Consider the following 25,043-nt stretch of genomic DNA (forward strand, 5'->3'; position numbering starts at 1 on the left):
TCCTTTCCTCTCATTAGAAATGTGTATAGATGTCACCCACCAAAACAGATGTAAAACTAGGCACTGTGAAGTGTGACTTTTAAATAAGAAATTGTTGATGCTTGTAATTTAATTATTCTTGCATGTTAGTAATGGCTATTTGCTCTTTCTTAGGGCCTTCAAAAACAACTGGATGATGCCAAGGAGGGTGAGATGGCCTTATTAAGCAAGCACAAGGAGGTGGAAAGTGAGCTAGCAGCAGCCAGAGAACGGTTACAACAGCAAGCTTCAGACCTTGTCCTCAAAGCTAGTATGTCTGGCCATAGTTCTCAGTGTATCCCTCTGCTAAAACCAACACTTAAATGTTAATTCAAAACAAAAGTGGTCTTTCTTCTCATATTTTAAAATTATTAAGACTCTAAATGTGTTAAAGAACTCTAATATCTTATTCATTAATTATAAATAAGCAAGTGATCATTTATTTTTAGAAATATATTTTTATAGAAAAATTAAGAGTTGGCAGTTATTAAAGCACCAGTAAGCCAGACACCAAAATAAAAATGCGCTCCAAGATGCTTTGTCTATTAAAAACATGCATTTTAAAATATGTACATTCGTGGAATGATACATAAATTGTAGTACCTTATTCTGTTTGGCTTATTAATAAGAGTCACTGTACACACTGAAGCTGAGGTGCCCATCCTGACCTGGCTGTCCTGCAGGTCTCATACTCCTTACTGGAGGATGTAGGTGACCTGTGTCAGTTTGGAGTTATATTTTGCCTGATATTTAGTGTGCCATCTGAAGCCATGTGAACTAGTTCTTTGAGGAAGTCACCTGATTTTGATGGTTTGTCAGTGAATCCCATATTACCCTTCCCCTAAACTAATCGTTTTTCAGCCTCACACATATAAAACGCACCCAGAGGGCATGTGCAACCACAGATGCTGGCCTCTGGCCCCAGAGTCTCTGGTTGGTGGGTCTGAGATGAGCACCATTTCCAGCTGGAGTTCACAGATGCTGCTGGTGCTGGGCTCTTTGAGAACTGCCCTGACCCATGCTTTTTCATACTTGTATCTTGCACTCACTTTTTAAAAAATTTTACTAAATTTATTGGGGTGACTGGTTAATATCATTATGTACATTTCCTATGTATAGTTCTATAATACAGCATCTGTGTATTGCATTGTGTGCATTCACAACCCATAGTCTAGTCTGCTCTGTCAATATATTTGACCCTCTGTATCTTCTTCTCCTCCCCGCAACCCCGTTCCCCTCTGGTAACCAGCATACTGTTGTCTGTGTCTATGAGTTTGTTTAATCAATGTCTTTCTAACAAGATACCTGCAAATTGTGTTCACAACAGTCACACTCACTTTTCATCTCTCTCCTCATTCCCCCCTCCCTTTTTTTTACACAGTTGTCATTTATTTTATTTTTTCATTACATCATTGTCCTTATCTGTCTTTTACTCCACCTTAATTCTTTATTGGTTCTCTTGCCTAAAACATATTTATTTTCAACCAAACTGGTGCCTGCCATATTTATTTCCCTGCATACAGACTTCTTCCTCTTTACGTTAGAATTTGAATAAAGAAGAGATTAGGAAAAACAAGTTGCTCATTTTGGCATCATAATCTTAGTCGGCTCATCTTACTTTACCTTGTTTTATTCCAAATACTTTTATTTGCACCCCTGAAGAGTTGCTTCTATTTTAACTTGTTTGACTTGAAGTCTTTAACCAGTAAGAGGCATGGCCCTGGTTGCAGGCAACAATATCAGCGCACATCTTTCTAATTGGAATTATTCTGTCTGGGTACGAAGTAGTCCCATTTTACACAGTGAAGAAATCAAAGAACTATTTGTATATGCAGACAATTTATTTATTTTGGTGTTATGTACAATTGTGTCAATAAATATAGACTTTTTTCTTTTTTACCACAGTGCAATAGATTTTAAATTGGATGGGTTTTTCTTTTGGGGGAGTAGGTCATATTGGAATGCTTCAAGCAACTCAGATGACCCAGGAGGTTACAATTAAAGATCTAGAATCAGAAAAATCAAGGGCCGATGAGAGGTTATCTCAGCTTGAAGAAGAAAGAGCGTTACTGCAAAGCAGAACTCAGAGTCTGGACGAAGAGCAGAAGCAGCAGGTTCAGGAACTGGAGAAGGTAAAAGTGAATGGAGCCCTCCCCAAAAGGAAAGGGAAAAAAGTTGAGTTTTCCTCTTTCATTCTATTCCTTAACTCGAGTAGTTTTTGTTTGAGGGAAAAAAGGTATAAATCAGATAAATCAAGACATTCCTATTTTGTGTATATGTTCGAACTATTGTCAGTAACAGTTTATAATGTAAGAACTTAAGACATTTCAACGTATTTCAAACTGAATAAACTTTTGAGTGTAATGTACATTTGTGATGAATTATATTTGGTTTTCTGTGGATGAAACATATCACATATATGCATAAGAAATTTCTACAAAACTGGAAAGGATGACAAACATCAACCTCTGAAAATTTGTATACCAACCTATTGAATTTTCACATTAAACAAATAAGACATATCAGTTGTAGCATAATTCTGATATCCAAGTTTTCAGATATCTTCAATACCAGTGGAAGTCCTGGACACTCTCTCTCCTTCCCTCAACAGCCAGGCACATTGCTAGGTGTCTGTTCTCGCCCCTTGCTCACCTCCCGTTCACTGCCTGCCCGGTACAGTCTGGTTTCTCTTCCCACCACTCGGCAGAACCTGCGTCTGCCTCGGCCTCCACTGACATCCTCCTTTGCCTTCTTTTATTCCTAATACTTATATTTGCACCCCTGAGGAGTTGGTTCTACTTCAACTTGTTTGACGTGGCAACTCTTACGGGCGTGCTTACCCCCTCTGGTTTTACATCGTCTCTGTTGGTATTTCGCGTTCTCTCACATTCTCCTCCTGTCCCCTGACCTTTCAGGCTCACTGTGAGCCGCCCTCCTCCGCTTGTTCCCTGCCATTGATGTTCCCGGCATGTTCACCTCATTCCACACACCCATCCATCTCAGTAACATTAGCTGTCACCTGCTCAGTGGTAGCTCCCAAATCTGTCGGTCTAGGCCAGATCTCTTCCCTGAACTTGAATCCTCTGTATCTAACTCCCACTCTTTCTTACAAATGTATCAACTCGGCATACTCAGAACTTTGTCCTCCAAAAAAGGACAAATAGCACTGTAGCCCATCTGATTTGGTAAATTGGAACCCTGGGCGTCGTTCTTGATTAATGTTTCCTTACTCCCTTTATCTATTACCGAGTCTCATCGGTTCTACTCCCGTAATGTATTTTTGTTCCATCCTCTCCTCTTCAGACCCATTCACAGGTGCTAGGTTTAGGCATCTGTCATTTCTTGCCTGGATTAGGGTTACAACCTCCTAACTGCTTTCCCTGTTTTGGGTCAATTTACTAGCCTATTGCATAGATGATTGGTTTTTAAAATATATCACTTAATTAAATCTCAGTGATTTCTCATTCCTGTCAGAATAAGATCTAGAGTTCTTAGCATAAAAGACCCCTCATCGTTTGGCTCCTGCCTGCTTCTGAGCCTCACCCCTGACCACACCCAGCCTGTATCTTACGTTCTATCCACACCTAGACTTCGCCACCTGGTTAACTTCCTCTCATGTTTCGTAATGCTATAAATGTTCATGAATGCAAGCTTTAGACATGAGATACAGGTTTGAATTTTTCTCATCTCTAGTTTCCTGATGGGCTTATAAAAATTTAAATGAGGGAACGCGTCGTCATCAGCAGCTCAGATGTTTTCTCTTCTGAAAAGCCTGTCCTGACCTCCTCCTCCTCCTCCTCCTCCTCCTCCTCCTTCTTTCTTCTTTCTTCTTTCTTCTTCTTCTTCCTCCTCCCCCTTGTCGTCGTCCTCCTCCTCTTCCTCTTCCTCTTCCTCCTCCTCCTACTTCTTCTTCCTCTTCCTCTTCTCCCTCTTCTTCTCCTTCTCCCTCCTTCTCCCTTCTTCTCTCTTCCTCTCCCTTCTTCTTCTCTCTCTCTTTCTCTTCCCCCTACTCCCCACCCCCATCCAGTTAGGCTCCTTTCCTGTATGCTCTCACAACATGTGATGCACACTTCTTTCATAGAACTTATACAATTATATTGCCACTGTCTTTTGACTTTTTGTGTCATTAGACTATGAATACTTAAAAGGCATATAATTGGCCTCAGTAAAATTGTATTGAGTAATTTTATTCAAGTGGGTAAATTGATGAGGCATTTTATGTAGAGCTTTGATATATAGGAAGCCTCTCTTGTTTGTGGATGTGCTAATTTACTTTTGGTTCTAATTTAATAAATAGTCTGTTTTATCACTTGCTTTAAAATTGTTTTGCCTGCGCCTCCCTGTCATTTTCTGAGAACATGAATGATATATTATTCTTGTGTTCCATAGTCTAAATCCTGTGACACTCAGTTCATTCAACTTTATGTATTTACTGAGTATTCAAAATACTAATACAGAAATTAAAAAATCAGGTGCCAGCTATTGATCTTTATTTTTTTTATTTTAGAAAGTAAATGAAGCAAAGAAAACTCAGCAAGAATATTATGAGTTGGAGCTTAAAAACTTGCAAAATAGATTGGAAGGAGAGTTGGCTCAGTTAAATGAGGCCCATTCTAAGACTTTGGAAGAACTGGCTTGGAAGCACCACATGGCAATTGAGGCTGTCCACAGTAATGCAATTAGAGATAAGAAAATACTGCAAATGGTAATTAACAATGCAATCAGGATTGCATTTAAATGGGTCGAGTTCCTATAATGATCTAATGTGACCTGTATTGTCTATTAATGAATGGCTTTTTGTTTTTAATGACTGCTGTCCTGTGATCACTCTGTAAATCTCAGTTCATAGAGTCATGTACATAAAAGCTCTTGATATGAAATGTAGTTTACTAAGTTGATAGGAGGCATTACTATTTTGTATAAGCCATAATAGAAACCGCCCCTCAATCTCGAGCTTTCTCTTCCTGAGACAGCAGCGTAGGTCTGCCCCTCGGGAAGCCTCAGCTGGATGACAAACTGGCTCTCTTGTAGACAGCTTTCTTCCCTGGGAAGATGACTAGTTTCGTTTCCCCTCAGTTTAGGAACCAGCTTGCTGACGGTAATATATTGGTAGTATTGCATAGTAGAAAACACAAGGTGTCTGACAGATCTGGTCCTTCCACTGAGCCTCTTTGCTTCCTAAGTGCCTAATCTTAGGCCCCAGACACTGTCAGGCTTCTCATCTAGCAAAGATAAGACCCATCTTATGATGCTCCTGTGAAGGTTAAGTGAGATAAAGTGTTAGGAACTCAGACATGTCCTAGCATATAGTGATAAATAAATGGTAAGTGTTAGTATTTCTCATGTGTGCAGACACTGCGATGGTGTTTTACATTTAGTCCCCTTTTCATGTAATCCTTATGACACTGTTATACCCATTTTTACTGAAGAGGAGATAGGGACACAGAGGGTTAAACACTTGTTCAAGCTCATGGAGCTAGGAAGAATTAGTCAGACTTTTAACTCAGGTCTCAGATCTCATGATGAGACATAAACCACCAATCCATGTGGGCATGTATCAGTGATGGTTGTTATATGCTTACTTGACAGCTTACTGAGAGCTTTCCTATATGTACTCCCTATTCCTTTATAACAAGGTATTGTTATAAAGATGGTAACATAGGTTTAATAAACCTGAATGATTTACTTAGAGACACAGAACTGGTAAGTGCAAGAAGTGGGATATGAATTGAGATCTTCTGCCTCTATGTCTCTTCCTTTTGGGATACAACTAGTTGGAAAAATTATTCAATATTTAAACTTACTTTATAAAAATTCAGATAAAACTTCCTGTTAGGATGTTTATTTCTATCTAAATGTACTGTTATAAGTTTATGTAGCTAGAGACAATACATTTTTTCTCAAAACTGTGGATGTCGTTTTTTTCTGTTGCTCACTATTCCAGGACCAGTGTGTACAGCTTTAATGATGGTACATGTGCATGCTTACCAGCTCCAGATGTCCATAATAATGTTCAAGGGTTTGTTTGTTTGTTTGTTTGTTTTACAGAGACAGATAGTCAGAGAGAGGGATAGATAGAGACAGACAGACAGACAGGAACGGAGAGATGAGAAGCATCAATCATTAGTTTTTTGTTGCGACACCTTAGTTGTTCATTGATTGCTTTCTCATATGTGCCTTGACTGTGGGGCTACAGCAAACTGAGTGACCCCTTGCTGGAGCCAGTGACCTTGGGTCCAAGCTGGTGAGCTTCGCTCAAGCCAGATGAGCCCACGCTCAAGCTGGCGACCTCGGGGTCTCGAACCTGGGTCCTCCGCATCCCAGTCCAACGCTCTATCCACTGCGCCACCGCCTGGTCAGGCATGTTCAAGGTTTTATACAGTAAAGTCTTTAGTGGTCCCTGATGCTTTTGTGTGTGTGTGTGTGTGTGTGTGTGTGTGTGTGTTTAATTTAGTGAGAGGAGGGGAGGCAGAGTCATGTGCCCCAACTGGGATCCACCCAGTAAGCCATTAGGGGGCAATGTTCTGTCCATCTGGGGCCCTTGCTCCATAGCCATTTTTTTTAGCACCTGAAGTGAAGGCCATGGAACCATCCTCAGCACTCTTGGCCAACTCGCTCCTATTGAGCTTTGGCTGCAGGAAGGGAAGAAAAGAGAGAGAGAGAGAGACAAACAAGAAGGGGAGGGGTGGAGAAGCAGGTGGTTGCTTCTTTGTGCCCTGACCGGGAATCAAACCCGGGACATCCACACGCCGGGTACATGTTCTACCACTGAGCCAACCAGCCAGGATCTCAACATTCCTTTTTCACCTTAGCCTTTTCCCCACCTTATTAGACTATTTAAATTGCAGGTATCCTGCCTTTTGCCTCTGTTTATTTTTCTACATTAAGTAGTTCTAAGTGTTAGAATTAAGACATCTTTCATCCATATCATTTTTGCCTCTATATTTTACTCCTAATCCCTTTACCCATTAAATTTCCATTTCTGAGCCATCTGAAAATCTGCTGTAAGCCTCTTACATTTTTTACAATTATTTTTTTAAAACATGGTTCCCCTACAGCATGGATAGCTCTAGAGGACATTATGCTAAGTGAAGTCAGTCAGTCAGAGAAAGACAAATGCCATATGATTTCACCTATATGTGGACTCTAAAGAATCATGTAGACCAGGGGTAGTCAACCTTTATACCTACCGCCCAGTTCTGTATCTCTGTTAGTAGTAAAATTTTCTAACTACCCACCGGTTCCATAGTAATGGTGATTTATAAAGTAGGGAAGTAACTTTACTTTATAAAATTTATAAAGCAGAGTTATAGCAAATTAAAGAATATAATAATAATTACTTACCAAGTACTTTATGTCAGATTTTCACTAAGTTTGGCAGAATAAATCTTTATAAAACGACTTACTATAGTTAAATCTATCTTTTTATTTATACTTTGGATGCTCTGCTACCACCCACCATGAAAGCTGGAACGCCCACTAGTGGGCGGTAGGGACCAGGTTGACTACCACTGATGTAAAGGAACAAACAAAAGAGATACAGACTCGTAGACACCGAGAACAGACTGATGGTTGCCAGGAGGGAGGGTGGTTGGGGAACTGGGTAAAAGGTGAAGGGATTAAGAAGTACAAATTGGTAGTCACAAAATAGTCAAGGGGATGTGATGTACGGCTTAGGGAATATAGTCAGCAATATTGTAATAACTACGTATGTGCCGGGTGGGTACCGGAAGTATCGAAGGCATGTTTGTAAAGTATGTGACAGTCTGACCTCTATGCTTTACACTTGAAACTCATGCCACATGCCTGACCTGTGGTGGCGCAGTGGATAAAGCGTCGACCTGGAAATGCTGAGGTCGCCGGTTCGAAACCCTGGGCTTGCCTGGTCAAGGCACATATGGGAGTTGATGCTTCCAGCTCCTCCCCCCCTGTCTCTCTCTCCTCTCTGTCTCTCTCTGTCCTCTCTAAAATGAATAAATAAAAGTAAAAAAAAAAAAAAAAAAAAAAAAAAAAAAAAAAAAAAAAAAAGAAACTCATGCCACGTAATAGTGAATGTAAACTGTAGTTGAAAAATAAAATTTAAAAAGAAAAAAGGGAAAAAGCATGGTTGCTGTAAGACGGATGACGTGAATTTCCTGTATGTGAACATAGTCAAAACCTTTAATAATAGTAACCTTCTTTTTACTCAGAATAATTTATCAGTCGCTGTTCCATTCCTCTCTTGCCTGGATAGCTCATGTCTAAACCTAAGCTAAAACTAGCCTCCTTCCAGAATAGTCCTTCTCCAATGTCAGATTACCTTTTAAAGAACATTTAGCTAAAGGTGACGTCTCCATTCCTTATTGTTTAGTTATCTAAAAGGATTAACAGTCATCCCCATTCTTTGGAGGGGATGTTTGGGAGCGTTTCACACCCATACGCTGGACAAAGGGATGATTCACACCAGGAGCAGGACTCGGAGGGAAAGCATGAGATTTCAGCACACTACTCAGAAAAGTGTGCAATTTAAAACTTATGAATTGTTCTGGAATTTTTAACTTAATATTTTTGAACTGTGGTTGAATGTAGGTAACAAACCACAGAAAGCCAAATCATTGGGTAAGGGAGGACTACTGTATGTTTTCCTTTGTAACTCTGATCCAGGCACTCCATTTGCAAGTGAATAAGCGGAACCCATGCAGAAAAAATGAACACAGCAGGCCTGACTCTGCCGTCCTTAGAAGGCATGGTGCAGGAATGGCCCCTGGCTGGTATCTGGGGACTTGAAATTTGGAGGGGTCCTACCATTCCCTGATAAGAACTGCTCAGTGTGCCTCAACTGTTTATGCAAACAATATGGTTTATGCTGAACATCTGCCTTCCTTCCTGAGGCTGGGATTCTGGTACATGCTAAGTCAGGGTGTGCTTATGTGACCAGCCCCAATAACACACCTCAGCGCTGAGTCTCCCGTGAACTTCCCTGGTAGATGGTCTTTCCCACGTGCTGTCACAGTTTACTGGACAGCGCTGTGTGAGAGGACTCTTGGAAGCTTCCGCCTGGTTTCCTGCACTTTGACCCATGGGCCTTTTCCCTTTGCTGACTGGGTTTTGCATACTTTTGCTGTAATCATAGCTTGAGTATGACTACATGCGGAGTCCTATGAGTCATCTCAGCAGATCATCAACCTGGAGTTTGTCATTAGGACTCCCGACACAAAACCCTGTTTTACTTTTCTCCCCTTAAACTACTTGTAACATACCATGCTCTTTTGTACCTCCATGGTTTTTTGCACATACTTTTTCTTCTTCCTGGAATGTTGTATTTCTCTCTTGCTTCCCCACCTTATCTTACTGGTGCACTCCTTCACAATGTACATACTTAGGGATTGCTTTCTCTGTGAAGGTTTCCCCCCTAAGCTAGAATTTATCAGTTCCCCATCCGTGTACTCCTGTACTCCCCATTTACATCAAAGTTTAATCACACCACTTTAATTGCTTGATACCATGAGCTTATTAAGGGCAGGCACCAAGTCTCATTGCATTTGTATCCCAGGTATTAAATACATGGGCAGATAGCAGGCGTTCCTCAGTAAGTATCAGTTTTGCTGGTAATGCTCTTCACATGTCTTAATTCTGTGCTTGATCCTTTACTATGTTCCAGTCTAACACTGACTTCCAGAGTGTTCTGGATTTTTAAAAAATATAAATGCGGCCCTGGCCAGTTGTTTCAGTGGATAGAGCATCAGCCTTGTATGCAGCCATTCTGGTTTTGATCCCTGGTCAAGGGCACGCACGAGAAGCAACCATCTGCTTCTCTTCTCCTTCCTCTCCCGCTTCTGTCTCTCTTCCCCTCTTGCAGCTAGTGGCTCAGTTGGTTTGAGCGTCAGCCCTAGGCACTGAGGATAGCTCAGTTGGTCCGAGCATCAGCCCCAGACGGGGGTTGCCAGGTGGATCTCAGGGCACATGTGGGAGTCTGTCTCTCCATCTCTCCTCCTCTCACTTAAAAAATAAAATAAATGCAAAAGAATTCTGAATTCAAGAGACAGATTTTTTTCCTTTATTTCATCAAATTATCATTTATATCACACTTCTGGGTTTTTTTCTTTACTACAAATTAATCTAGACCAACTATTCTTACAATTTAAAATATTATTTAACCACTACATAAGTTATTCAGAATGATAGAATTTAACCCCCAAGCATTAATTAGAGTCACTAGTAATTCTGCTATTATTAATTATGGATAAGACTAATCTGGACAATAAATTATCAAAATATAAACAGAATAGTCTTTTTCTTGGATTCCTTATACAGTATTTAAAATTTTGTTAATTTTTTTAAACATTCTTTTTCTTAAGGAATTGGAGGAACAATATAAAAAGGAAAAACTAAACCTGGAAGAGGATAAATGTCGGCTTCAACAACAGCTAGAAAACCTGAAGAAAGAACTGGACGACAAGCTGAATTCAGCCAATCAAGAGGCAAGCATTCTTTAGACCTATCACCTATGTTATGTTTTAACGATAAAAATCTTATTTGGTAACACTGTATAAGTAGGTGTGCTTTGGTGAAAGTGACATCTCGAGTGAAAAAAGTTAAAAAATGATGCTAAGTATTCACAGTGCATTGTTTATATCTCACCAGGTAAAAATTTACTTCCAAACCGGTAGACCCCAGGTACTTTTTTGGGGAAAGGCAAAACAAAGGAGAATATCACTGTGTAGAAAAGAAAGCAAAGGAAGTTTCTCTACTCTTTTGCAAAACATTAACTTAGTTTTCTCTACCCTTTTCTATTTTAAAAAAACTTTCTCAGGGGTCCTCAAACTTTTTACACAGGGGGCCAGTTCACTGTCCCTCAGACCGTTGGAGGGACGCCACATACAGTGCGCCTCTCACTGACCACCAGTGAAAGAGGTGCCCCTCTGGAAGTGCGGCGGGGGCGGATAAATGGCCCCTGGGGGCCGCATGCGGCCCACAGGCTGTAGTTTGGGGACGCCTGTAGTAACATCTAAGTTAAATTTTAGAATTCTATACCAAAAATAGTATTTGTTAGTCTAGAAAAGTCTAAGAATAGACTATAATAAAAATGTTATAAACCACAAAGTTGAGAATAAAATAAATGTAAAGAAAGTTTTAAATCATAATGTTGTATATTTCACCCTTTCTCTCTCTTGCTCTGGTTCGGCTATGTCCTAGAACAGCCTCTCCACTGTCCTCATCTTTCCATTCCAGTTCGCCCTTCCTATTGATCCTAGACTGGTCTTACTACAGCAAGGGCTTGTCTTGACGCTAGTTGTCTTGTCAGCTGTTCCTGCCTCCTAGAGTCTTCTTCCACAGTGCTCTTTAAGTCCTGCTTTCTCACTGCTTGGCTTCTGTTCACCGAAAACACATCAGAATATACAAGTACCCATGAGCAGGCTAATAACTTGCACTGAATATGTTTAAATTATATTTAAACATTTATCTAGAGAAGGGATCATTTGGGAATGATAGAGAATTAAGATTGTTATTTTTGTTTTAGCCTCTCTTCTATTGTCCAGGGTAATCCACCACTGGCTCCAAATTTGCATACTCTCTTGGCATAACACAGTCTCTGTGGTTATGGTGTCTGTCCCATTCTCATTAGAAAGCAGTTGAATGACAATCTGTGTTTCTTATGCAGGATCTCTAGACTTCTGCTCTCCATTCTAAATGGTTTAAGTATTCTTCAAGCCTATATACTCTAATCTCACTGAGAAGAGTCTAATAAATTGATTTTACTTCTTAATGCATTTGCAGTTACATTTTAGCATCCTTGCAATGTTTTGGTGCCATGTTGGTATGGCTCCCCAAGAACCTTCCTGGCTCATATGCACTTACCTGCCTTTTCTTTAGCCTGGAACAGTATTTTTTTTGTCCTTTCCAGAGATAATAAACTTTCCTGTTGTTTCCTGCTCTTACAAGATATCACCATTTCAGAGTTAACACTTGCTCTAAAGTTTCGTATTGTAAATGGTCTTTATCAGGTCCAAGAACTTCTCTTGTAATTCTAGTTTCTTAATTTAAAATATCACAAATTGATGTTGATTTTTCTGCATAAATTGAGAGCATACTTTTTTCTTTGTTAACATGGCACTTTAATCAGTTTTCTAATATTACATTAATATTGGATTTCTAGAATGTCTAGAATAAATTGTCTGATAATTGGTCATGAAATATCTTTTTTATATAATAATAGATACAGTTTGCTAATGTTAAGTTTTGGATTTTGAGCCCAGGTTTGAGTACAATTGTTCTTTTCCTTTTTTATACCATCCTTTTCTCGTTTTGGAAGCGAGGTGTTACGAGTCTTGTAAATGAAGTAGCCCTTATTCCCTTTCGCTGGAAGAGTTGTGTGAGAGTCAAATGCTTTTTGAACTTTAGTCACTTCATGGTTAGAAGTTGTGGTTTGTACAAAATTATTATTATTATTATTATTATTTTGTATTTTTCTGAAGCTGGAAACAGGGAGAGACAGTCAGACAGACTCCCGCATGCGCCCGACCGGGATCCACCCGGCACGCCCACCAGGGGGCGATGCTCTGCCCACCAGGGGGCGATGCTCTGCCCCTCCGGGGCGTTGCTCTGTTGCGACCAGAGCCACTCTAGCGCCTGGGGCAGAGGCCAAGGAGCCATCCCCAGTGCCCGGGCCATCTTTTGCTCCAATGGAGCCTTGGCTGCAGGAGGGGAAGAGAGAGACAGAGAGGAAGGAGAGGGGGAGGGGTGGAGAAGCAGATGGGCGCTTCTCCTGTGTGCCCTGGCCGGGAATCGAACCCGAGACTTCTGCACGCCAGGCCGACGCTCTACCACTGAGCCAACCGGCCAGGGTAAAATTATTTTTGAAAAGTGTTAAGGCTACTAGTGTTGTGACCTTGCACATGAAAGAAATTCAATGTTCTGAATCTGTCCAGTTATTTAATACAATATGGTCTGTGTGCCTTTTCACTAAATCAAGATTTTTAGCTATTTTTTAAAAAAAATTCTATATTCTTTTTGACTTTTACTTTCTTGATAAATTATTAAAAGTGCTATCATGGTGGATTTATTTCTCTTTATATTCTGTCAATTTTGCTTTGTATGTATAGATAGAGGCTTTGTTATATGCATACAAATATAAAATTGTTTTAGCTACTTAATCATCTTTTTGGCTTAGTTTGTGTTGTCTGACATTGTATCACCAGCTTTCTTTTAGTTTGATGTGACTGGAATATCTTTATCCATAAACTGACTTACCATTTTTCTGCATTTTTGTTTGTATGTGCCTTTTGTCATGCACATATAGCTGCATTTATATATATAGTATGGAATGTTTGCCTTTTAAATAGAGAGTTTATTTCATTTACATTTACTGAGTAGAAAGTAGATATATCTATAGAAAGACTAAAGGAAAGAATTAGAGAAGACTGAAAGTGATTGTTTTAGAAAAAATTAAAGAATGTGCTATCTTCATAAGTTGATGGATCTTGACATCCTTTCAAGTGAAATAGTCTGCATATATAAGGAGGTTGACTATGGAGTTAGATGATAAATTCATGAATGCAGAATCATAATAGAATGTTAAGGCAAGCTAGTGAGTCTAGAACTCAGGTGTAGGATAACCCTGTTTTCCAATGAAATATTACTTGGGATCACCTTCGAAGACAAAATACTAGGCTGAATGGCCAATAAATCTGACTACTGTTTTCTTTTTAAATGTTGTAATAACATTTAAGTTGTAGATTTTCTTCTGGACCTGAGTTTTTAAGCATATATATATATAGTTCAGTACTTTGTTAAGATAAAAATTACTTGGATTCGTTTATTATAAAATGGTATAGTACAGTTGATACTCTGCCAGGCACATGGTTGGAGATCACTAAATGTTTATGAATGAAATATTCATTGAATGAATAAAACTCATCGTTGAAAACTAAATCAACTTCCTATAAATAAGAGTATTAGTTTTCTATTACTGTATAACAAGTTACCACAGAACTTAGTGGCTTGAAATAACTATCTAAAATAACTATTAAAAAATAACATTTACTATCTCACAGTTTTGTGGGTCCGGACTCCAGGTTTGAGTTAGCTGGATCCTCTGCCCAGGATCTAAAGATGACTGTCAAGGAGACAGCGAAGACTGCAGTCCATTGTGAGGTGCAGAGTTTCTTTGAAGCTTACTGGCTGCCATTCATTTCCTTGTGGCTGTATGACTGAGATCCCTGCTTCTTATTAGCTGTTGGCCAAAAACTGCTCTCAGCGCCTAGAAGCCCCCTCAAGCCCTTGCTACATGGCTGCCTCCTCTCATAACACAGCAGTTTACTTTTTTAAGGCTAGCAGGGAAATTTCTATGGCTTTGAATTTCTCTCACTTCTTTTAAGGGTTCACCTGATTAGGTCAGGCCCATTTCCCTTTTAATTCCCTTATGGTCAACTACTCACTGATCTTACTTACATCTGGAAGATCCCTTTTGCTGAATAATGTAACATAATCATGGGAGTGATATCCCATCATAGTCATAGGTCCCTGGGAAAGTGTGGGTAAGAGAGGGGTCATCTTAGAATTCTGCCTACTCTAACAGGCAAATAATTTATTTCTTTGGCTCCTGTAGTGGGTGTACCAGCGTTCAGGTAGCAGAAGACATACAGAATATTTACTTCCATGATTTAGAAAATAGTGATTGAGTCTCTAACTATTCTGGATCTGTCTGTAATATCCATCCTTCAGAGTCAGTGATTAGTAGGTGCTAAATTTTGGAGTATTGCTCTTTATGAACTTAAGCAATTTTACGAAACAGAACAAAAAACCACACAACTAAGAACATGCAGAATGTTTTAAAGTTCCAGATTTTCTAATGACATTTTATATACATGTGTGTGTGCATTTTAAAATATTTATAATCTGTATTCACAAATGATATGTATACTTGATTTACAAAACTTTATTCCATATAATATTTCCATTTATTAACTTTGTCTACATATTAGTAATTTAAAATATTCATATAATGTTCCATCATATGTCTTTACCATAGTTTCTTACACATATTCTATGTTGGGTGTTTTAATTTTTTAAATTATAAATAATGATAAATTTAAGGAGTTTCCTCCTCTTAAGGAATGGAGTTATCATACAAAAGCCCTGGCCAGAGGATCAAGAAGGGGTTTCTACAGGTCAGTTCTTTGTCCTGATCAGTTGCCACCCTAGGCAGATCTTCAACCTAAGGAGCTAGGGGTATTAGAGAGGCCTGCTCTCAACCCTGCTTATCAGGGGTTTGTTTTTACTGATAAGTGGATAAATTATCAAGTCTATAAGTACTTTTATCTTTTTAATTTTTTTTTTGTCTAGTTCTTGCCCTAAATTAAATTACTGGACCAAACGGTAGGAATAATTTTATAGCTCTCATTACGTATTACCAGATCATTCTCCAGAAAAATTGGAACTAGAGTTCAGTAGCATCAGTCATATTTAGGAAACATTTATTGACTACATATCTCCTATTTGGTAGAGATACTTTGACAAAATGTCAAGGAACTCATAATTTCAAGTGGCAATTATGATTCATTGATAAATACATTTTGAGAGTCCAGAGGAGGATCTCTGTCTAAAAGCGTTCATAAAAGCCCCAGAGAATGTGATTTTAGAGAATTTAAAAATGAGATATGGATAATGATCTTTGAAAGGAGAATATAAATTTTCTCAATATAGGAATGATGAAAAACAGTCTGGGTATGAGGGGTAATATAAATACAGTCATATTGGTATACAAGTTAAAATGTCTCGGTGAATCATAGAAAGTTCAGTATCAGTGCACCAGGGTCTCTCAACGTCAGCATAATTGACAGTTTTGAGCCAGATATTTCTTTAGGGTGTTTAGTATTATCCCCAGCCTCTACACACTGGATACCAGTAGCATGCACCATCACTTTCGTTAATTGTAAAAACCAAACATTTCTCCAGACACTGTCTTTGGAGTTAAAATTGACCCTGGTTGAGAGCTACTGCACTTGACCATAGGATACAGATGGAACTTGTCAAAAGATACAGTAGAAAGGAAAATTGAAGCTAAATTGTGAGGGACTCTTTTGCTATGACAGAGACTTTGGAATTCATCCTGGTGATGGAGTGATAGCAAGAGAGTAGCAACTACCACACTATCAGGTGGTTGTGGAAAAAGAACTGCGGTGGCTGTAAGAGGACGAATTGTGTGGGGAGGGGCTCCATGATCAGAGTTGGATAGGTGACTTAAGATATTGTTCCATTAGTCCAGGCAAGAGATGATTGGCATCTTGACAAGGAAAGTAAAGCTGGGAAGGAAGAGGATTGTTCAAATTAAAAGTTATGGAACTTTATATGGTGAGTTGAGTGGTAGAAAGTGACTCAAGTATCTTGCTCAAGTATGTGGACAGATAATGATGCCATTATCAGAAGATAAGAATTATAGGGGGAAAAATACATCGAAATAGCAATACTTTGAGTCATTGGATGTGCTCACTTTGACGTGATTGCAAGACACCTAGACTGGAACTAAGTGGAGAGTAGAGACTTAGAGCTAAAGATTAGGCAGCCCCCTTGAAGCCACTGAACTAGATCTCACCCAAGGGGAGCTGACGAGAAGATTGCTGGTAACAAAGAGGAGCACCAGTATTGACTTCACAGGGCCAGGGAAAGAGACCGAGAGGAGAAATCAGAGGCATGGGGACAAGGATTGGTGGATATCAGAAAAACCAGGAAAGCAGATGCTCATAAGAGAGTGGAAGTGCCTTACAGTGCCACACAGTGCTCGGGAGTCAGAGGATGAGGCCTGCAAGGGTTGTGCCATCAAGGTTTCTCTGAGGCCCCTTTTACAGTTTCGTGGAAAAGTAGGAAAGAAGCTAGAGTTATTAAGTCTAATCTGAATCATAGTGGATATTGCTACTTTTTAAGTTTGTGTATAAATAGAAGAGGAAAGGAAAGTAATGGTAGGTTCCTTCTTCAACCTTATACCAAAAAAGTTCCAGATGGGCAAAGGATTAAAATGTAATATTAAATCATGAGTATGAATGTAAATAAAATATGAAAATACAGGTGACAAATCTTAGGACAAAGAAGGCCTTTTGAAACATGATGGCAAAATCATGAATTGCCCTGGCCGGTTGGCTCAGTGGTAGAGCGTCGGCCTGGCGTGCAGGAGTCCCGGGTTCGATTCCCGGCCAGGGCACACAGGAGGGGCGCCCATCTGCTTCTCCACTCCTCCCCCTCTCCTTCCTCTCTGTCTCTCTCTTCCCCTCCCACAGCCAAGGCTCCATTGGAGCAAAGTTGGCCCGAGCGCTGAGGATGGCTCTGTGGCCTCTGCCTCAGGTGCTAAAATAGCTCTGGTTGCAACAGAGCAGCGCCCTGGATGGGCAGAGCATCACCCCCTGGTGGGCGTGCTGGGTGGATCCCGGTCGGGCGCATGCGGGAGTCTGTCTGACTGCCTCCCCATTTCCAACTTCAGAAAAATAAAAATAAAAATAAATAAATAAAATTACAAAATCATGAATTAAAAACAGAATATTTGTACAAACATGAAAAAATTTTATTACTACATTTTAAAAACTAGAAATGAAATCAGTGAGATGCTATTTTCATTACTATAAAATTAACAATGATTAAGAAATTAAGTGAGGCCCTGCAGTGCAGATCAGTGTAAAGAAAAAGCACTCAGAAGCTGCTGCTAAGAATAGAAAATTGTAAATTTTCTTGAAAATGAATTTAGCAGCATGTTTAAAGATGGTCATGTCCTTTGATTCAGCAGTTTTATTTCTGTGTATTTAACCAAAGCAAATAATTAAGGATTACTGACAAAATTTCAGCAATGTTTATAGTAGAAGAAATTTAGAAGCAAATTTCCATGGAGCTCTTCTGCCTCTAGAAGAGTAGGAATCGTTTCCTGGCTCACAGACGCCCTGGGCTCCCCTTGCCATGCTCTGGGGCCGTTTCCAGACAGGAGGGAGGTGGCTGTTTTCTGCATATGCAGAAGGGCAAGAAAATGAAGGCACTGAAGGTCCTTTTTGGAGTTAAATAGTTACAGGTTGAGATGAAAAGAGATTTTGTTTGTTTTTAATTGCTTGTAAGAATATATGAACTTTTTCTGTTATTGACTCATTCATTTATTTTGTAAATATTGAAGGGTATTAGGTACCAAAGCACTATATTATATGCTGTAGTTACAGTGGGGGATAAGTCAGGTATGATCTCTACTACATGGAGAGACAGATATGGCATTAAGTCTGACACATATTATGAAATGGTGATAAATGATTAACAGACTAAACTCAGGAAAGCTCATGCAAAGGCCCTGAGGCATGAGAAGTTTCTAGGAATCAGAGGGATATAGACGGAGTGTGATGGCAATTATAATAATAATAAATTTTTATTTAGTTCATCCTTTGCCCTAGGCATTATTTTATATAGCCTTTCCTAAGTCCTCAAAGTCACATATTAACCTGTTCAGTAGTGAGTTTTTTTCATGCTCACTGACCCCCAGGAGTGAGGTGTTTTTTTTTTTCAAAAAATGGAATTAGTTCCAGTTTTATTAACTTAAAATCATGTTTTTTTGATAACCAGTTTATGGAAACAAGAAGAACATACATTTGCCTTTTTTTAATGTTGCTTTACACATGTATGATCGTACTCTGGATGGTCAGGAGGCACGAGGACGTCCATTCTACTACTCAAAGGGTTAAGCGGATAAAGCCAGAGTTCTAAACCAGGCAGTATGGCTTCAGAACTCAGTTCCTACTCGCATGCCACTCTCTTCCCAATGAGAGTAAATACTAAGGAGGTGGAGAGTTGCCAAGCTGAGGCTAGAGAGAGAGGGGGGAATGCCATGCAGGCCTTGGGAGCCCCACGAAAGATTTTGGATGTGATTCTAAAGGACACGGGAAGCATTTGGAAGATGCTCAGTAAAATATGTAAGACTTGCTTGGGGGCGGGGCTTATACTCATGTCCATATTTGTGATTTATTGAAAAGTGATGTTGCAAGGAGAATGGATTAGAGAAGAGCAAGCATGGATAGATATTCCAAGAGGTTTCTGTGTCCTGCATTTCTTCAGTATGCACATGCTCAGGGGAATCTGAGTATTGATCTCTGTTGACAATGACAGAAACCCCAGCTTAGACTAGCCTAAGCAAATTTATTGACTCAAGGGGATCAGAGAAGATAAAGGGATCTGTGAAATTTTATATACATAACACAGAGATGTAGATAGCAGGACAGCAAATCCTAGAGGGGCGGGGGGAGGGTGTTGAGGGAAGTGGGGTAAGAGGGAATAAAGGGGGACACGGGGGTGCGGGTGAGGGAGTTATACTCGGTGGGACACTGGAATCCATGTAAGCACAATAAATTAAAATTAATAAAAAAATTTTAAAAACAAAAAAAGCAATATGGAAATAACTTAAATAATAGCATTATTGTTTTTTGTCAGATACTATTTAATGTTTTCATTAATATTTTAAAACTCTTATAGTCTAGTTTTGTATACCTCTTTTATTGTTCTTATTTAAGTATTTTAATACTGCCTTTTGGTATATTGTTTATTTATACTTTAAACGGTCATTAGGGCAGAGAACCAGAACCGGTTGTTAAATTATTTGAATCCCACCGCTGATTAAAAGTACTCTATTTACTTGCAGATCAGCCGCCTCCAAGATCTGGTAAGGAAAAGTGAACAAGGCCTGGGCTCTGCTGAAGGACTCATTGCTGGTCTTCAGGACGCCCAAGAGAGACTTCAAAATGAGCTTGACTTGACTAGAGGCAGGCTGAAGGAGACCAAGGATGCCCTATTGAGTGTTGAGGTAATTTCATAATCCTGCTATAATCTGAACATCAGCAAGGTAAAAAAAAAAATTTAGTTACTTTGCTTAAAGGTTGTTTAAACACCCCATTGCATATAGTTTATGTCAGGGGTCCCCAAACTTTTTACACAGGGGGCCAGTTCACCGTCCCTCAGACCGTTGGAGGGCCGGACTACAAAAAAAACTATGAACAAATCCCTATGCACACTGCATATATCTTATTTTAAAGTAAAAAAACAAAACGGGAAGAAATACAATATTTAAAATAACAAACAAGTAAATTTAAATCAACAAACTGACCAGTATTTCAGTGGGAACTATGCTCCTCCACTGACCACCAATGAAAGAGGTGCCCCTTCCAGAAGTGCAGCAGGGGCCAGATAAATGGCCTCAGGGGGCCGCATGTGGCCCGCGGGCCGTAGTTTGGGGACCCCTGGTTTATGTATTAGTTTCCTAGGGCTGCCGTAACAAAGTACCTCAAATTGGGAGGCTTAACACAACAGGCATTTGTTCTCTCACAGTTCTGGAAGCTGTAAGTACAAATCCAGGTGTTGGCAGGGCCATGTTCCCTCTGAAATCTCTAAGGGAGGGTCTTTTCTTACCTTCCCCATCTCGTGGTAGCCCAAGGCGTTCCTTGTAGATTCTCTTTCTGTCTTCTCATGGCATTCTCCCCATGTCCTCACATCTCAAAAGGACACCAGTCTCACTGAATTCAGGGCTCACCCTACTCCAGTATGACTTCATTTTAACTAATTACATCTGAGGAACTGGGAAGTTAGGACTTCCACATATAGTTCACAATTCAACCCATAGCAATCAGTCTGCACCATCCTTTTACTGGTAAGAGTTGAAACTCTCATGTATTGCAACTAAGTGCTTCTCTGTCACTATGCCTTGCAGGAAGGTCTGTCTTCCCCTTCCATTCTCATGGAGCAGAGCAGATCTTTGGACTGCCTTAGAAGAGAAAAGAATCCATAAAACTAGGGGAATAGCAGTCCAGGAGTTCTCCTTACTTTGTCTTTCCAAGAGGCGATTTAATGTGGGCTCTGAAGTCGGATTGGTTGGGTATGAATTTGAGATCCACCGCTTAGTGTGTCACTTTTGGCATGTTACTTATTCTAAACCTGTGTTTCCTCATCACATCAGCCCTGGAGAGGCAGGGGAATAATATACCTCCCACCACTCTTGTAGTAATTAAATGGGATAAAACATTTACAGCACACTGCTTAGCAAAATAGTAAAAACACAGTAAATGTTGACTTTTATTTAATATTTCAGAATTTCTTTTAGCCTAGAATTGATGACATTCAAAAGCATATGAACAAAGATTAGTGGATAAGCTTGTATATACATGTATAAAAATTTACTTATATTTTATTGAAGGTTTAATTATATTTTATGTATATATAAAATTTTAAATACTAATTACATCCTGTTTTTAAATTCTTTGACAAAATAAACAGATTATTTGACTCTCTGAATCTTTTTTTCCTTCTGTTTACTTGTCCCTAGTGGTTATGTGATATGAGCATTAATACGTAAGAAGGAATAGGTTGGAATTTAGAGCTAGTAAAATACAAAATTAATATATTCATGTGATGTCAAAATATTGATTATAATCTTAATTTTAGCACCCTGTTATACAAAGCTGACTAAGTTGTATTAAGAGGTATTTTATTTTAATTGTCAAAGTTAATAGGAAGATGATATGTTAAGGTGGTAAATATGGTGACAGATAATTACTAAATATCTTGATGATCATTTTGTAAGGTATATAAATGTTGAGTCACTATGTTGTGTATGTGAAACTAATATAATATTGCCTGTCAACAAGACTTCCATAAAAAAATAAGGTAGTTAGAATGTACTAAAAATAAACAGTAGAGATATTTCTAATGAATGTTGATAGAATATATTGTGTCATTATGGTACCTTGGGGGTTCTGTGTCCCCCGCTTTGCTGCGCCTGTTTCCTGCCTGCAGGGCATTTCATCCTGCTTCTCCCTCCACCCCATTCTGGCACTGAGAATTAGACTTAGGGATTCTGTTTCAATTCTTTAAGGTCCTTGCTCATATTTACATTGTTCTTTTGTCAAATAGTAGAACATATACAAATTTTAATAAAAACTCTATTACCTATTCATTCTCTAGTCCGCTGGACAGTTTTAATTGAGAAAATATAGGTGCTACATCACAGTTTCCCACAGTTTTGGGAAATTTTCGAAAGAGCAAGTGGGTTTTTTTTAAACCTCTTTCCCCATCCCAGTAATGTCTAATAAAGTACTAAACATTCAGTAAAAGAAATACACTTAAAGTAATTCAACTCCATTTAATGCTACCTGTGGTGGAAAAAATAGTCCTAAGAGACAGAGTACTTAGTGAAAAGGACAGTTGGCCAAGATGGCCAAATTCAGTTTTCAGTACCTACTGCTTAATAGCCGGCCAGGTCAACACTGAAAATGGCAATTTGCACATTGACTTGCTTCCTACCCATTAATCTAGGATACACCCCTTAACAGTGCACTTGGCAAGTGGGCGATCCAAGAAGGGTCTTTGCAATCACAAAAAGATGGATCAGCATCTGTTCTCGTGTATCCTAAGAATAGCCACAGTGCTGGCAGGGACCAGTGGCTGCCACTGTTAACCAAAAAGGTCACCTCCAGCCCCAGGCTCCAGAAAGCCATTTAATGTGTGCTAATCTAGAGGGATTTCATACATATCGCATCATATTACCATAATACTAAACACGTGGACCACTGGTTTGAAGTTATATAATACAAATACTCCATAGCCTAATTTCTCATAATTATTTTAATCATGTCAAGAGGGTACAGCTATATAATACTTGAACTTTGAATAAATAGCATGCTTCTGAATATCAACGTGAATGAATTTGAATAACTCACCTGTCTATTTAATGTGTAGTCACATACCCATGATATGGAAGGTTTAGTTAAGATTATTTATTATGGTCACTTTAACCTATTTAAAATAATGTTTTAAATTATAAACCTTAATAGAAGATAGTTTACACAAGGACATTTAAATGATAAAATGTGTACCATATATTTTATTGTCAGAAAAGCTCAAGTAATTATCAGAGCTTCATCAATTACTGTGCTTCTAAGGATTTAGAAGTGATAATGCACGAACTCTCCTTATTTGAAATAACCAGCAGTGACTTTGCCTTTGAAGACTGGTCTTTACTGAGCAGTTTTTATTCTTCAGAGGGAGCTAGAACAAGCAAGGCACCAGCATGAAGAAGCACTCTCTGCCCTGAAAGGAGAGGAGGAGCTCCGAGTGGACAGAATGGCCCATGACTTAAAAATAAAATGGACTGAAAACCTTAGGTACAGTTTTTACTCTGCAGTGTAATCTCAGCAGTACAGATGTGCAGAAAATGGTTTTCTCTGTGGCTTGTTGCCTTACTGTTAAAGATGTAGTATCAGCTTTTTTTTTTAGTATAGCATTTTAAATAAATTTTTCCATGATTAGATGCAGAGATATTGGAATTTTTTTTTCTCACTTGAATGCAGATTGCTTTTTTCTGATTTCATTTCCTTGACCGTAAAATATGTGTACTAACCTGAAGTCAGAAGACTAATTTGTTCTAGTATCTATTCTGCCATTGATAAAATTGATAAATCCATGGTCTTGGGTAAGTTACTAATTTACCTTATAGTCCCTAACTATAAAATAATGAATTCTTATCCTGGGTTGACTTTTAAGGAGGATTAATTGAATACTTAGGAAACGTGAACAGCTATACTACAGTTATTGAGAGAAAGAATTCTCTTCACAAAGGAAATGTGTTTGTTTTAATTTAGACAAGAATGTTCTAAACTTCGTGAAGAGCTAAGACTTCAACATGAAGAGGATAAGAAGTCAGCAATGTCTCAACTTTTGCAGTTAAAAGAGCGAGAGAAGACTGCTGCCAGGGAATCATGGCAGAAGAAAGTAGAAGATCTCTTAAACCAGGTAATTGGGAATCTCTACATAATAAAGTTACATTTTCCTGGCCATTCTTTAGCTAGGGAAATACTACGCATATTGGGTGTTAATTTATTGTATTTTGTTATTTTCTTTTAAACTTTATTTTCAGTTACAGTCCACATTCAATATTATTTTATGTATTTTAGTTTTAGGTGTACAGCATAATGGCTAAACAATCATATACTTTACGAAGTACCCCCCCCCCCTGATATTTCAGGTACTTTCTCGCACCGTATGTAGTTATTAAAATGCCCACTAATACATGGGTGGATAACAAGAAAGTTGTGGGCCCTGGCCGGTTGGCTCAGTGGTAGAGTGTCAGCCTGGCATGTGCATGTTTCAGGTTTGATTCCTGGTCAGGGCACACAGGAGAAGCGCCCAACTGTTTCTCCAACCCTCCCCCTCTCACTTCTCTCTCTCTCTCTCTCTCTTCCCCTCCTGTAGCCATGGCTCAATTGGAGCAAGTTGGCCCTGGGCTTTGAGGATGGCTCCATGGCCTCTGCCTCAGGCACTAAAACATGGCTCCAGTTGCTACTAAGTAAGGGCTTCAGATGGGCAGAACATCGCTCCTAGTGAGCTTGCCCAATGGATCCCGGTTGGGGCTCATGTGGGAGTCTGTCTTTGCTTCCTGTCCTCTCACTAAAAAAAAAAAAAAAAAAAAAAAAGTGATGGTACATTTATACAATGAGATATTACTTGGCCATAAAAAAAAAAAATGATGTTTTACCGTTTGCTACAGTATGGATGGGACTAGAGGATATTATGCTAAGTGAAATGAACAGATAGACAAGTACCATTTGATTACTCTTATATGTGAAATCTAAAGAACAAAATAAATAAACAGAATGGAACAAACAGAGAATAGACTGATGACTGACCGAGGGCCGAGGGTTTGGGGAGATGAATGAAAACAGTAAAGGGATTAAGAAGTATAGATTGGTAGTTATTTTTGTCATTTTTCAAGGACAAATTAAAGAAAAAATTTTGAACATCTAATTGGTGTTAATTAAGTGATGCATGAATTAGGCAGCATTGCATCTAGCAACTAGCTCCCTATAAATTTTTTAAATATATAAAATCAAGGAGACATACTTATAAATTTAGAGTTTTACTAATTGTGTTACACAGATAGTCCTAAATACTGAAAAGAATTTACAGTTTTTAGACTTAAAATTTGAACTGAACATGGAGATTTTAGATGGAAAAGTCACTTATTTTTTGAAAGTATAAAATCTTTT

General features: G+C 38.9%; 1 protein-coding gene across 11 annotated transcripts in view; it reads left to right on the plus strand.

The window, feature by feature from the left end:
- The window catches only part of FAM184A (family with sequence similarity 184 member A), a 121,359-nt gene that overhangs the window by 47,468 nt on the left and 48,848 nt on the right, over positions 1-25,043 (plus strand). For 7 of the 11 annotated variants that reach the window (XR_010750059.1, XM_066373357.1, XM_066373361.1 and 4 more), the window contains exons 3-9: positions 154-289; positions 1,969-2,192; positions 4,526-4,723; positions 10,356-10,478; positions 19,652-19,813; positions 23,041-23,162; positions 23,640-23,790. Coding sequence is in view for 10 of the 11 variants with exons in the window: in XM_066373357.1 (XP_066229454.1) it covers positions 154-289; positions 1,969-2,192; positions 4,526-4,723; positions 10,356-10,478; positions 19,652-19,813; positions 23,041-23,162; positions 23,640-23,790 (1,116 nt within the window). In the remaining variant the exon portion in view is untranslated. The remainder of the gene's footprint in view (positions 1-153; positions 290-1,968; positions 2,193-4,525; positions 4,724-10,355; positions 10,479-19,651; positions 19,814-23,040; positions 23,163-23,639; positions 23,791-25,043) is intronic. The other 4 variants (XM_066373358.1, XM_066373360.1, XM_066373363.1 and 1 more) reach the window with 1 other exon arrangement.

The sequence above is a fragment of the Saccopteryx leptura genome, chromosome 3 (genome assembly GCF_036850995.1).
Source record: "Saccopteryx leptura isolate mSacLep1 chromosome 3, mSacLep1_pri_phased_curated, whole genome shotgun sequence".
NCBI lineage: Eukaryota > Metazoa > Chordata > Mammalia > Chiroptera > Emballonuridae > Saccopteryx > Saccopteryx leptura.